The sequence below is a fragment of the Corapipo altera genome, unplaced genomic scaffold (assembly GCF_003945725.1).
Source record: "Corapipo altera isolate COAL_440 unplaced genomic scaffold, ASM394572v1 79, whole genome shotgun sequence".
In the NCBI taxonomy this organism is placed as follows: Eukaryota; Metazoa; Chordata; class Aves; order Passeriformes; family Pipridae; genus Corapipo; species Corapipo altera.
This window is the reverse complement of record NW_020884927.1, coordinates 40,331-55,016: the sequence shown is the minus strand read 5'-3', so window position 1 is coordinate 55,016 and position 14,686 is coordinate 40,331. Positions and strand designations below refer to the sequence as shown.

Sequence of the window (14,686 nt, the reverse complement as noted above, 5' to 3'; positions counted from 1 at the left end):
TGCTTAGCACAAGCTGTAGCCTACAGTGTGTGTTTCTGGGGGTCTCTCACCCCTCTGGCCCCAGCAGGTGGGTGAAGGCAGCAGCAGGGAGAGCAGTAGAGGCTGGCAGACAACTTGCCTCCATCCCTCCACCCTCCTGTCTGTCCCTCTTCCCTCCTATTCCCACCACAGCATTGCTCCTGGTGCTGCCAAGGCACAGCACTGGGAACATGGGGCTGTTTTCCAGCAGCCTCCAAGGGTCAAGCAGCCCTGGCTACCCCAGCCTGACAAGTCGGCGCCAAGGCTGAAGCAGAAAAGCAAAGCTGCCGGCTCTGGAGCATGAAGGAGGGCAAGGAGGGCAAGTGTGGGGGTTTTGCAATCCAAAAGGATTCGAGCCAACCAGAAAAATTCCAGTAAAACATTTTTCTAGTCGCAGCTTGCCCAGCTGTCAGCACCACAACGCTGCATGGAGGCTGCTCAGCCCCCAGACTGGAAAGCAGATGGGATCCGGTGATTCCTGGATATCCCCAGCGTGGAGATAAAAAGAAATGAGATGGAGAGAAAGCAGCAAGTGAAGGGTGGAGTTAGAAATCCTAATGGAACCAGGATCACAGTTTAAAAATGTTGCATCATAGAATCATTTAGGTCAGAAAAGCCCTCTGAGATCATCGAGTCCAACCCTTAACCCAGCACTGCCAAGGGTGCCATTAACCCCCTTCCTGGGCTGAAACATCCTTCATTATCCATGGGTGTACAGCACCCATAGTGCTGCCAGGTGTAGGGGCAGCCCCCAGGGTGTCCCCTCCCGTGGGGATCCTCCATCACCTCCTGCTTGGCTGCAGTGTCCCCCTCCCAGGGACAGAGGGTGGATATCAGGGCAGTGTAGGGGTGACAACATGTGGGGGGGGTGGTGACCAGGTTCAGGATGGCAGCAGCAGGGTGCAGGTGGGTACAGGGTACAAGGAGGCGGTGACAGGGTGCAGGGTGGCAGTGGTGACGGGGCTCAGGGTGGTGGTGGCAGGGTGCAGGGTGGCAGCGGTGACGGGGTTCAGGGTGGTGGTGGCAGTGGTGATGTGGTGCAGGATGGCAGTGGTGATGGGGTTCAGGGTGGTGGTGGCAGGGTGGCAGTGATGGGGTACAGGGTGGCAGTGGTCACAGGGCACAGGGTGGCTGGCACTCCTGTCACCGCTCTTGGGGAGCTGGAGCTCTATCTACCCTGTCCTCCCCACTACAGAAGCAGCATCGCCACCCCGCAACCCTCCCTGCCGTCCTCCAAAAACGCTTCTTGGCAAACCTGCGCTGCACCAAAGCGAGGGAAACACTTGGTTCCCTCCCTCCCCCCAGCAGCTTCGGGGCCGGTTTGTGCCCCCTCCCCGCCTCTCTCCCAGCCTAACCCCTCAGCCTGGCAGCGCCCGGGGTGTGCCCCTCCCCTCGCAGTTTTGGGGTTCCGTGATGGGACACGCGGGGCCGTGGAGGGGGGACAGCCCCAGGTGGGCCGGGCCAGGGGCGGGGGCGGGCGGGACTCCACGGGACGGGACGGGCCATCCCATTTCCTCCGGCCGCCGGAGCAGCTGCCGGGACGGGGCTGCGGCACAGAGGTAAGTCGGGGGAGGGGGGGTACCCGGGAGGGAGTCCCAGGGCTGGGCTTTCCTGGGCGTTACGGCTTTGTGTTACCCAAATACAGGGCTTTCCTCCTTTTTTTTTTTTTTTTTTTAAAATAAGTTTTTAAGGACAACTCTTCTGCTTCGTGGGGTGAAGTGGGGCGGGCACCGGGGCAGGGGCGGTGGGGACGGTGGCACTGGGGAAATGGCGATGAGGAGCGACAAGTTCTCAGGGAAGGTGTGTCAGGGGCGGCCTGCCCATCACCGGGGTTTCGGGGCACCGGAGCCAGAGGCTGCATCCACACATTTTGAACAGCACAGAATCCTAGAACGGTTTGGGTTGGACGGGGCCTTAAAGACCACCTAGTTCCAACCCCCCTGCCGTGGAACAGGGACACCATCTGCCAGACCAGGTTGCTCCAACCTGCTGTCTAACCTGGCCCTGAACATTTCCGGGGATGGGGCAGCCACAAGTTCTCCGACAGCCATCTGAGCCTCTTGTGACCAAAACCACACGCGATCCACCCCAGCGAGGGCCACGGGTGGGGGCTGCTGCCCTCCTGCACTGCCTGTACCGTAGTTTGGGGGAGCCCGGGACGGCTCAGAGGAGCTCCCGGTGCTGCCGGGGGTGACAGTGGCGCTCACCTAAACTCAAAGCTGGTCCCTTGGCCAGAGTCGCCGCGATCCCGGGCCGACGGCAGCCGCGCCTGTGCAGCCGGTGATGCCGAGTGGGCTCCAGGCAGCAGCTTGCAAAATAGTTTCACTTTAACCCTCTTATCCAACATTCGTATCAGTAGTTTTCCAAATCGCTCCCTTTAGGGGATGAAAGAATCTACGCGTGGCTTCTGGTAGGAAGGTTTGATGGTGGTGGGGATGAGACGAAGCTGTAGCTGGTCGTGTTTGCTGGGTGGTGGCTTTGGGTGTTTGCTTTTTACGTGTGAGGAAGGTCTCTGTAGCTTGCTGTGAGTTCTGGGAGATCGACGGCAAAACTCTTCTTAGTCACCATTTCCGAAACAGCAACGTGCAATCCCTGCTAAGGAAACTGCACACCCTCGGTGTCAGGTTTCATCCAGTTTTCCTTTAAGTCTGCAGGTGCAAGTGGGGAAAATAGATGCCACTCGTGTGACAGCATAGCTGTGTCTCTGCTGGGTGTATCAGGGAGCTCACAGGCTGCGACAGAGAAATTAGCCTCTCCCAGACTGACCCACAGCTGTCAGTGCCGTGGAAAGTCGGTATAAAGCTGACATAAAGCCTGTAACAGAAGGAAGTGGTTGTGTTTAATAACGTGATTCCTGCTCTGCACTACTTAGCAAGTTGTCAGTTGTCCCCCAGAGCTGCCCCTGCTCTCACCATGGGTGCAGGGGGCACCTCAGAGCAGCCCCATTCCTGCCTGAGCCAGGCAGCATCTCAGCTGAGAGGAGCAGGTTGAGCTTTGTTAGGCTGGAGGGAACTTCATGCAGACATAAGAGCCCGTTGAGGGTTGAGCCTAAAGACCTTAACCAGCAAAATCAGGCCCTGAAACACCTCCAGCTCTCTCCCCTCTGCCATGGTGACCCAGCGTAGCAGTTTCTAGCAAACTGCAGCTTTTCTGCAAACTCTACCTCCGTCCCCGGTTGCGGTCGCTCTGCAGCGCACAGGATGTGGACAAGCCAGCATTGCCAAGGCAACCCCTCTGTTTTGGTTTCCCCACACTCGGGCTGGCAGCCTTTACCCCTCCCCTCAGCCAGGCAAGCCCTGTGCGCCGCCGATGGGTTTGCGGTGCCATCGCAAACCTGCCCTCAAAGGGAGCTTGTTTTCCACCCACGGCCGCCCGTAACTCCGGAGGAGTGGCACATGCTCCCCACCCTTGCAAACTGGCTCTTTCGAAGCCAAGATGGATTAGAGGACCTCGTGTTGGATTAAAACTTACACAAGTGGCATAGAGCCTCACCATGCAGAGCTGCTGTCAGGCGGAGCCGTCCATCCCTGGCCACAGGAGTTCCCAAGCGAGTTTCCATGTCAGCTTTCCCCTGACTCTGCCAGCACCGGCTGCCCAAAAACAAAGAGCTCATTTAGCAGGGCGCTTCACTGCCCTCCCCAAGACACAGCCCTGTCTCCCAGTGCCTCCCTGGCCCTGTTTCTTTGGCCCATATGTTGACCCAAAAACCAGCTGACCTCCCAGTGGCAGCTCCATGTGCTTTGAGCTGGTGGTCCACACCCGTCCTGGACCACAGTGTGGAGGCAGCTGTCCCCGTTCATCCCTTCTCTAAAGGGAGATGTTACTGTTACACCCAACTGAGCAGCAGCACGGATTTTTCCTAAATGCAGCTCCTCACTGTGCACTGGGGCTTTCAGCTGGCAATGGGTGGCCTTGGGTAACCCCTCTGCCCTCGGAGTTGCCGGCTCCAAAGACACCAGTTTTTCTACTTTCCCCTCCCCACCTTTTTTTTTTTTTTTTTTAAATATGAAGAACCCCTTTCTTTAGCACACAGACATCCCTTCATCTACAAAACAAAAAGCGATGCACGCACCAAAAAGAAAAAGCATTTGAAAAGCATTTGAAAAGCAGCTGCGTGGCCACGCTGGAAGATGGCTCTGGGATTTGGGCGCTGCTTGCTCAGGGTGGTGGCAGGTACCTCCACCTTCCCCTTCCAAGGGATGCTCAGCCACATCTGGGCTTGCCCAGGGTGGCCACACATCCCCAGCTGGGCACTTCCCCGGAACAAACAGCCAGGGCCTCTGTGGCACATTCAGCTCCAGTTTAAAGTGGAAACATTTCAAAGGGCTTTGCCTTTTTTTTTTTTTTTTGCTTTCTTTTTTTCCTCTGCAAACAATTAATTACAAGTTTAAAAGGAAGTTCCAGCCCTCTTTCCCTCCCCAGAAGTTTAGAGGCAATAAATATAAAGCAGCTCCGCGCAGGAATAAAATTGTACATCCTGTTTTGTCTGAAATTAAGGCGGTTGTTGTTTTGGGCTTGTTTGGTTTTTTGACTTCTTTTTTGGAGTCAAGTGTATCATAGGCGTCCAGTATTCATGCCTGGATAATGAGCTGTCAGGGTATTTATGGATAAATGGCAAACCTGCACCACTTGGATGATTCAGGCTGAGGAAAAGCTGCTCTGTTTGTTTGTGTTGCAGTTTAACCTTTACTACAGCTGCCCCAAAAAAGAAGCGTCGGAGAGGATGAAGGTCAGGACAGGGATCAGCTTTAAGAAGTGCCTCTTGCTTATCTCCCCTGTGAGCAAAAGCAGATCTGGGATGTGCCCCACTGGCTGCAGGCAGGGGGTAGGAAGAGGATGGATGAGATTTGAGTCTCTGAGTGGTAGCCCATGATTTCTCAGGTGGGGATGATGATGATGTTACTGTCCTCTGTTGAGTGGAATGAGGCAATGTGGGGACCAGCTGCTTTCCCAAGGCTGGGAAGCTGCTCAGCAACAGAGGTTGGGTGGAAAAGGCTCTTCTGCCTCTCACAAGAGCATTCCTCCTCCTGGGTGCAAGCCATTCTGCTTATCTACCTCCAAAAAAAACCCCCCTCTATATATTTTTTATATATATATATATATATGTATATATATATATATATAAATTCCTTTTCTGGCAAATAGAAACTGAAAGATGGAAGCAGACTGGACAAAAATCCAGCAATAATAATAATAATAATAATAATAATAATAATAATAATAATAATAATAAACTTCTTTCAGCCAAAGGCCAAACCACCTCCCAGAGCGCTGCATTTCATTTGGTAAATCTCAAATGAGAGGTTTTTTAAAAGGCACCCACAGAAATTCGTGTTCAAAAAAGAAACCACCAGCTAATTGGGGCCAGCTCAGCTGCACTCTTGGGCAGAACAAACCAATAAATTTTGTGAGGGGCACGGAGGATAAACCCCTTACTTCTAACAGGATTTGAGCACTTCTAGAATCCCAGATTGAGGCCTCTGTGTCTCTGCTGGGGATTCAGCTCTTGGGGTCCTGGCAGTCAGGTCCAAAAGCCAGCAGCCAGGGGTGACTGGTGAAACAAGACCCTGCACAGCCTTGTAGGTCCCAGGACAGTGTTTCCAAAGGCAGGTTTTCCCCAGGGAGCTACCTTTCTGGGGGTTGCCCAGCATCTCCTGCCTCAGCAGCGGCACTAAGGCTGTGGTTAGGGCTGGGTGGGACTGGTGGTTCCTTTTTGGGCAAGGCTGGTGGCTCGGTAGTTCGTTAGGAGGGTGGTGTAATTGCGGAGTGAAGGGGGAGGATGAGCAGTGCACGTGCTGGCTGGGTGAACTGGAGGATCCCAAAATACTCTGTACAAGAGAGCATCCCTTAGCAGGTGCCACAGCAGGAATAAATGCGGTGCAAAGGAAGGAAGGAAGGGCAGTGCTATGGACAAGGAGGATTTAGCTGGAACCAGCCCCAGCCTGGGTCCCCCTGTCCCTCCCCCAAGGTCCCCAAGCTCTGTGAGAGCTGCCTGAGGGAAAGTCAAGGAGCCGGTGTCACAGGGGGACAAGTGGAGCGACCCCTCTGGGACACCTTTGGAATTCAAGCTGTGCCTTTCACGTTTTTGTTACGTGGAAGTGTTGGTTTTCCTTTGACTGCACCTCAGTTTCTCCTCTTGGGCACACGGGGATTTCAGCATTCCCTCAAGAGGCTGCGGGGCTGGAATCTCAAAGGCTGGCAAAGACACCGATGTAAAATGCTGAGTGAGGGTGAAACAGGGTGTTAGAGCCCGATACTGCCCTGCCAGCTCTTCATTTGTACAACCTCTAATTGGGTGACCCCTGTGTTGAACCAGAACTGCAGACTCACCCACAAAGCCCCCTGCCCTACTCAGACACCCCCCAGGAGCTTTGCCTGGCCCCAGGGGAGGAGGAAAGCCTGAGCAGCTCCCTGCCCCTGCAGGAGGGCTTCCCTGGGAGCCCTGCCACTCAGCAGCACCTCTCCCTCCCTGAGGGAAGAGGAAAACCTTACGTCAGGCCACAGAAATGCTCCTCAGCCCTACCCAAACCCTTGGAGCAATTCCCAGGTGAGGCACGGCGGCGGCAGCTCCTCCATCCCCAGCCAACCCTTATCCTCCCCTGCTGCCGCCTTTGTGGCCAGCCCTGGGTGCAGAGAGGCAGCCCATCAGGGTCCACCCACCTGAGTGCTGCCTGTGAGTCCCATGACCATAGTTCTCATCAGAAATCCAGGTGGTTTAAACACAGCTCCCACCCCAAACCTGCTGGCAGTGCCCTGGGTGTCGGGGCAGCAGGACCAGACCACGACCCTGTGTGGTGCCTGGGGCAGGCACTCCTTGCATCTATGCTGCCCATCCCAGCCCATGACAAACAGTCTGTCCAAGGATACCCCATCCCAGGATGGATTGGGGGTAAGGAGAGACCTGTGACATGTGGAGTCCTACCTCCAACGGTGGCACTGCTCTCCATGGTGGTCCCTTACCTGAATCAGGCAAGTCCCTTCCTAGACAGCAAAGCTCCTCCTGCAGAAGTATTTCCTCTGCTGAGAAACAAGCCCTACAAAGGACTAATAAGAGCTCGGTGCTGTTGGTGCTCAGCGAGGCCTGAGATGTAAGTGCAGAGGGGCAGGATTTGTGCTCAGCCAGATGCCAAGGCAAGAAGGGATGCCCAAAGCCCTCCCTGTCCTTCCCCCACACCAAAAAAGAATCCTAGGATATAGAAGGCTATGTTTCTGAGATGGAGAAACCCAAAGGAACATGGCAGGCAGCATAGTCCATCCCCCATGACCGCAGACCCCTCTAAGACAGAAGACATCTTACCCTGCTGAGGCTTAGGCTGTGCTGGCAGCTCCATGGAGAAAACTGCTGAGGGAGCAGGCACCTGATCCCTGTAGTTTCTTGTCTCTGCAGGCACCATCCCAGGACGCTTGTGGAGCCCACGAGCTGCTTACAGGAGCTGAAGGTATCCCAGGGGACCTTTGCAGAGCAAGCAGCCTGCTCAGAAGCCGACATGCAGCAGAAGATCAGCTCTTTCTTCAATTCCATCTTGGAGCTCATCCGCACCAAGCATGAGGAAGGCATCTTCAACACCGTCTGCCTGGCCGTGCTGCTGGGTCTGCCCTTGGTCGTCCTCATCGCCTTCGTTTTCATCTGCTGCCACTGCTGCTTCTGCAGACGGAGGAGAGAAGGCTCGAGGAAAGGTGGTCCCAGCAGCAACGGGCAGCTGCACACTGAGAGGAACAAGAAGAAAAAGAAGAAGAAGAAGAAGCAGGATGAAGAGGACCTGTGGATCTCGGCTCAGCCCAAGCTGCTCTTGCTGGACAAGAGACCCTCCCTGCCCATCTAGCAGGGTGTTCAGGCCTTCTCCTCTGAGATGCCACCAGTCCTTACAGCTGTGCACCAGGAGGGGCGGGGAGATGCCAAAGCTGCTGCCACTTTGTGGTGACTTTTGACAGAGGCTGAGCCCAGCGTGTTGAAGGGCCAGCAGAGAGAGTGAGGCAGGCGGGCACAGGTTATACAAGCCCCTTTTCCTCCACCCTGACACCGTGCCCAGGGGCAGAGACCCCTGCAAAGGACAGGTGAGCATGCAAGGGTGACCTGCCACTGGGCCATACGTGCCTCCTGCCACGAGCACAGCGCACACTCACCAGGCTGGCACCCAGGGAACGGGGGGGAGGCTCTCCCTCTGCACTCCTATGCAAGCACAGGCACCGTGGCACAGACAGGGGTGCGCAGGACAACGTGCACCCAAAGACCACCTGCACGCTCCCCCTGCTCAAACACGGACAGCCATGAGTGGAGCAGGCACAGACACGCCTCGTTTGCTTGCCCTGCCGTGGGAATGGCACAGCTTGACTGTCTGGGCTTTGTCCAAACCCAGCTCGCTTTGGAGGTGCAAAGAAAGCCAAGCACCGAGTTACCCCACAGCTCAAAGATGTGCCATCTCCCTGGCTACCCAACCAAAAGCACCTGAGAGCATCTGAAGCCAGATGCCCTCAGCCCAACCTTAGAGACCTCATGACACCATCCTAAGGCAGCACAGGAGAAGGATGCCTGGCCACCCAGGCTAGAGGCAGGGAGGAGAGAGGAGGCTGCCAGACCAGCCCTTTTGCACCAGCACTTAAAAAAACCCCTTCCTTGAAAGACTGTTTTATACAAACTTGCCATTAAAGAGCCCACCACGCTACTGCAAGAGCGGAAACACAAGCTGAGGCTGTGTAAAAGCTTAGCTACGGGCATTAGGGTTATTTATTGAATGACTACTAAAGAAGAGCAGGACCAAAGGCCCCTCTGGAGCAGGGCTGGGCACTCCGAAGCGGTATTGAAGCAGCAGACACGCTGTCCTGGCACACTCAGCCGTCCTCTCTCCCTGCAGCCCTTGTGCCACGCAGGAGACACACACAGACCCACGAACTGATGCCACATGGGCACCTCTGTGTGCCACACTGAGGGCTTCTCTACAGCTGTCAGGCTGGACAGCTCTGGGATTTGGAATGTGTTGTACGAGCAAAGTAAACTCCATGTCCACAGTCATCCCTTCCCCAGGGATCCATCATACAGCTGGACCCTGCAGCCCTGTCCATCCTCATGTCCCTTGGAACAACGGCTCAGCCGGGCACAGCAGCTAATGGAACCACCCACAGCTCTCACCCCTGCTGGGGTTTTGTCACTGCTCCCCTAGACTTGTGTGCCCACCCGTGGGCTGGGAGTCTCCTGTGTCTTTCCCCTCCACCAGTCTCTGTCTCCCCCAGCTTGTTTTGCCAGCGAGAGATGCATGTGTGTGACGAGAAGCCTCACCACATCTGGTTTTTGCCCTCTCTGTACACTGGATGCCTTCCTTCGGTTTCCTTTCAGTTCCTAAGCTGCTGGAGCAGACCAGAGGTGCCAGGCAGAGCCAGACATCTGGGGAACAAGCAGCCAAACCCACATGGGCAAGCCCAGACGGAGCTGCCGGACACGACCGCTTCCAGCCCAGGCAAGGGCAATGCCACCTTCCCCTGGCCCGGGGGACAAAGCCACTGCCTGGAAGCGGCTGCTTGTGCCACCCAGTCCCAGCACAGCCTGTTTTGTCCGACACAGGCAGGGCCAGGATGGCCACATCACATCACGGGGTTTGGCTGCTGTGTGGCTGTGCTGGGAACAGCCTCCTCCTCACACAGCCCTTTAAATTGACCCCATATGTGCCTTATTTTCCAGCTTGCTTTGTTACCATTGAAATTAGTGAGTCCCTTCTTCTCCAAAACAGGAAGCAACGTATAATGGTATAAAAAATTAGGATTTGCCACATGTAATCCTAGGATTACACGCGGGAATGGCTCCGGTCTGTGTCCCAAACACCCAGTCCAGCCAGGATCCTGGGGAATTAGCACTGCACTCATATTGGTTTTCCTTCCCTCGTTTCCCCCAGCCAGGTACTGCCTCCGTGCTCAGCGGGTGGCCAAAGCAGCCTCCTCCTGTGGGCAGGAATGCTGCCCATGCAGGAGTTCCTGCTGCGATCCAGAGGCAGGAGCAGCCCTGGAGGCAGGGTGGTGCTGCCTGGAGGAATTGAAAAAAAAAAATCAGAGTAAAGGGAAACACCATGGGTGGCCAGAAGCTTCCCAAACAAGCAGGGGCATGGAGGCAGCCAGCACCAGCAGAGCACAGCCTACCTGGTGTGGAGGTGCTGGGCTTTTCAGGGCTCCCTGCAGGAAGGTCCTTCTCCAGAAGGGATAGCAGGTAACGTTTCAGGCAAGGGCAACCAATTCCTACAAGAACCAGAGAACTGCCAAGAAAGTGTGTTACATCACACACATCTCCAAATCCAGGGAGTTCAGAGCCAGGTCTGAATTTCAAGAGCTCTCCAAAATCATCATTCAGACCACAGCCAGGCTGGGCAGGGAGGGACCAGGATACAGCCTTGACCTGATCCACCTGACCAGCGGATGGTCCAAGCCTCCCCACCCCAAAAAAGCACTGGGGCTGGCTCCAGAGATGCATGGTAGACAAACTCTGTCATACAGCTCCCACTCTCCAGACACCTTCACCCTGCCTCCCACAACTGCATTTCAGTATCAGCCTTCAAGTTGCCTAAACAAGTCCGTGCAACGGGGTGGGGGGGGACACAACAAAACGAGTTCTGTGCAATTTATTTTTTTTTAAACTAAAAATAAATTGCTCTTAAACTGCAAACAAACGCTGTGTCTCTATCTCTCGGTTGTGTTTATTTTCGTGGGGAGATCTTTCCTGTATCTGTGTCCTGGCCCTAGATAAGAGCCAGAGAGAGCTCAGCAGGCAGAGGCCGTGCAGTCTCTGCCTGCAGCCAGCTGTGCAGCTCAGAGACGTTTTCTTAAAGAAACAGCTCAACTTAATCAAGTTGAGTGGCCTTGCCTTGTTAATGAGCACAGCCAAGCTCCTCCACTCAAGGGCAAAAAGTAGTGGGAAGAAGAAAAGCTGTGTTTGTGGTGCAGGAGGTGGGCTGCAGAGGGTTGTTTTTTTTTCCTTGCAGAGGGTCAGCAGCATGGGCTGCTTAACCCCAGTTGGTTTGGATCAGATAAAGTGTCTGCAGCTTGCTGTCTGTATTGGGCAAGTCCCAGAACCAGGCACACAGCTCTCCTGGGCAGAGCCTTTCCAAATCCTGCACCACTGAGCTCTGCCTCCACGAGGGTGGAAATTAAAAACCTGCTTCTCACCTGGGTGAGGCACCAAGCTGCACCTTCCAGAGCTGAGGCTGGGTGTAGGAGGCACGCAGGACCACAGCAAGGAGCAGCTAGAAATGGCAAAGGCACACTTTTGGGGGGAGGAAGGAGCAGTGCACACTTTGCTTCTCTCTAGATGTCAGACATGGGATTCAGGGCCAGGTGTTCTTGGGTAGCCTGGGCTGCAGAGGGAAAAGACAGAATCTGCATCCTAGGTTAGAAATATACAGGACTGAGGTGAGGTTGAGCATCCTGGAGCACTCCAGAGATTGAGGGAAAGCAAATGTACCCCCACATAGAGGCCCATTAAATCCCTCTATGAGGAAAGAATTGGATCTTCACTGGCTGTTCCACTATTTATTCAGCCAACAAAGCACAGGGCAGCAACCAAAAGTAACACCACTGCTTCCCAAACAAGTGCCCAGTGTAGTAAGACACTTGAGTCTTCTCTCCAAATCACAGCACAGAGGAAGAGGCATCCTCTCCTCCTCCTCCTCCTGGGTAAATCCTGCAGCATTTCTCTGGGGTCCCAGATATGTCATAACACATGGGTCCTGGCTGGTAGGACCCAGCAACAGGACAATCCTCATTAACACAGTGATGCCAAAGCAGAGAGGATCCTTCTGGGATTCAAATTTCTGCCTCTGGGAGTGTCGCAAACCAGTATATAAAATTTAAGTGATCTCAGAGCGAGGCAGAGGTTTCAAGAACGTTTTGGCCCTCCAGCATTACTGTCACCAGGCCGGTTATTGCAGCAAAACAAGGGTAGTAAGAGTATGTGACATTTTTATGGAACTACCCATCGACTACTACCAGCCTGAGCCTCAAAACCAGAACAGCCAGTTCCTTAAGGCAAACAAGCCGCATTATCTGAGCAGTCCCAGCCTCTCAGGCTGTAACACAGACTCGTTAACCCCAAAAAGGTCTTTCCGAAGACGCCAGCTGGATACGGGGAAGCTTTTCCTGCACTAGTGTGAAGAGACGGTGCCATCCTGTGGCTGTTCGGGAGTACTGACTTCCCACAATATCTTTCCAGCAGCTGCCCCTTTGACTGCCCTTCCTGGTGGAAGAAGGGCACATAATCAGGAGCAACAAGTAAACCCTTCTCAGAAACTGAAGTGTCCCATCTGCCTTTAGTTCTGAAATGCAAAGCTCGTACCGCTTAAGAGAATATTCCCTTCTTCCAGCTGGGATTCAGCTCTAGGAGAGGATTATATTTTGTCCCTGCACAAGAAAGAGCTGCTGGGAAAAATCACACCTATGTTTTTTTTTTAGAGCATGGACTTACTTTTAGAGGGGCTGTGCGTGAGATCAGTCCTCCTCTCCCTCTCAGTCTCATTCCTGATGACTTCACTGTGCCCTTTAACTGAACAGACTGAAACCTGTCCTTGCCTACAGACAAGTGGGCAGCAGGGAGAAAGCACTTCACAGTAAAGAGCCCTCATCGCCTTCCTGTGTCCTTCTCTCATGCTCTTAGCACAGAGCCTGCAGAGCACTTCAAGTGCAATTTTCCTTTCCTCTCCTCTCACCATTAGTCTCCTCCTTCCCCCAGCCCAGGGCTTGGATATCCTAACACAGCTCAGATGAGTCTCTGCCTGCCCACCCACACAAGAGCCACAGCCCTGAAAGTCCTGTGAAGAACTTAGTTCTCACCTTTGGGAGACAACTCTCGAGCTCGCTCTCCTCAGCCAGGTCCCAGCAAGCACAGATCAGTTCAGTGCTTCACAGAGTTAGGTCACAAAGACATCACACAGTGCCCATCACTGTTTTGGAGCAGACCCCAAAGACCTAATTTACATAGCCCCACTCTGGGACTGGGTAATGCTCTCTCTCCATACAAAATGCTTCGTTTAAATGGGAAGAAAAATAATTCTGCCACCCAAAGCAAAGAAGATAGAAATATTTTAAGGCCTCCTTTATTTGCAATTTTATTATTTCCTCCAAAGTCAGGGAAGGATTCTTTAAAATTAATTATTCAGCTTAGCACTGGCATAGAAAAGGCCATTAAGACATAGGACAACCATGTTCCAATGTGTTCAGACAAGGAAGCCTTTGAGCAAGCAGCATTTGGTGAGTTCATACTTCTTCCCTGGCTGGAGCTGGTGGTCCAGAATTTTAATATCTGCTCAGGGAAAGAAAATAGACCTCACCTTTATGACTGAGTTAAAATAAAAAAGCAGCCAAATGTGAAAGCATGCACTGGGGCTTGAGGGGAAGCGTGCAGGATCAGTTTAGGTCCAAGAGGTGCTCATTTTAGAGGTGGATGACAAGTGTTATCATTTCAGCATCACTACCTGCCACGCTGCTAATGAAAAAGCAGAAGGCAGCAGATGGAACAGTCACACAGAGAATTTTGTTTATGGTCTGCAAGCAGCCCCTTAGGCAAGCAGAATGGAGAGGCAGGTTTGGGATGGTGAGCAGAGCTTGGAAGAGAGTAGCCTTTATACTCACCCTGTTCTGGGCCTCACTCCGGAGTGTGAACACCAACTTACTGCACAGCTGCTCAGGTTTTAATTTGGACCACAAGAGACAAGAAGATACAAGCAAAATAGCAGGATTTTAACCTGGAGAGATGCAATACTGAAGGGTTGAGGAACCCAGTCTACAGAACTCATCTGGATTAATGAGCCTTGCCAGCAGCCTGGCAACATTTCCCAAAACTCAGCTCTGCAGGAAGAGTAGAGAATGTTCCCAAATAACAAGGGGAACAACAGACCAAGACAGGGAGAGGGAATAGTCTCAGGAAAGCTCTCTCCAATGTAAGTTAGGGGGCTATTATTTGTTAGTTGGTTCAAATTTAATTTTTTTGAAGTTTGAAGTGGATGGCACCAGAGAAGGATAGAAGGAAGAGGAGTCTGCAGCCTGGGTTTCAGAAGGAACAGCATGTGTTAAAGCTTGTTTTACGTAAAGTTAATCAAAGTTGTAAATATTGGATCAAGCAGGTCTTTGTCATGTTTAGCCAACAGGCCATCTACAAGCAGGATATTCCCCAAAAGCCCCCTCCCAGCCTCTGGGAGATCACCCATCAGGAGCTCCAAAGGCTGGAAGCAGGATGTGCTGCAGGTCCAGATGTCCCTGTGTGTCAGGTAAGCAGTTGTCCCCTGTGTGCTGGAGAAAACTGTCTGAAGTGAACTTTGGGTACTGTCCCTGCACAGGGTTCGATTTAAGCCCTGATCTTCTCCCTCTTCCCTGACAAAGATAACAACTGAATATTTCTTAACAAAGACCTCTTCTTCCTCCCCAGGACTGCCTCCTTACTGGATGACTGAGGATGGATCTTCATCTCTGTAAAAGGAATGGAGAATTTATGGCCTTACCATGGCTCCCAGTTCACACCCTGGGAACAGACCAAGGAATTTCTTTTATTGCAGTGCCCAGACCAGGTGCTAGGAGTCTACTATGGCCCTCCTCTAAATACCATTTAGCCCTCAAATACATAGAGACTTTAATTATAATCAGTCTTTCAGACACTCCTAATATAAATCAAACCTCTATCCAGTTTGGAACACAACAGGAC

The 14,686-nt window shown here is 53.1% G+C and overlaps 1 protein-coding gene across 1 annotated transcript; it reads left to right on the top strand.

Moving 5' to 3' along the window:
* Positions 1-1,538: 1,538 nt before the first annotated feature.
* On the top strand, positions 1,539-10,634 carry KIAA0040 (KIAA0040 ortholog). The gene is made up of 2 exons (XM_027658601.1): positions 1,539-1,577; positions 7,406-10,634. The coding sequence occupies exon 2, from the start codon at positions 7,506-7,508 to the stop codon at positions 7,839-7,841; it is 336 nt and encodes a 111-aa protein (XP_027514402.1). The 5' UTR covers positions 1,539-1,577; positions 7,406-7,505; the 3' UTR covers positions 7,842-10,634.
* The last annotated feature ends 4,052 nt before the right edge of the window (positions 10,635-14,686 follow it).

Bases quoted from the DNA above. Each gene is read 5' to 3' on its own strand.
- KIAA0040 (XM_027658601.1), top strand. From the start codon at position 7,506: ATGCAGCAGAAGATCAGCTCTTTCTTCAATTCCATCTTGGAGCTCATC.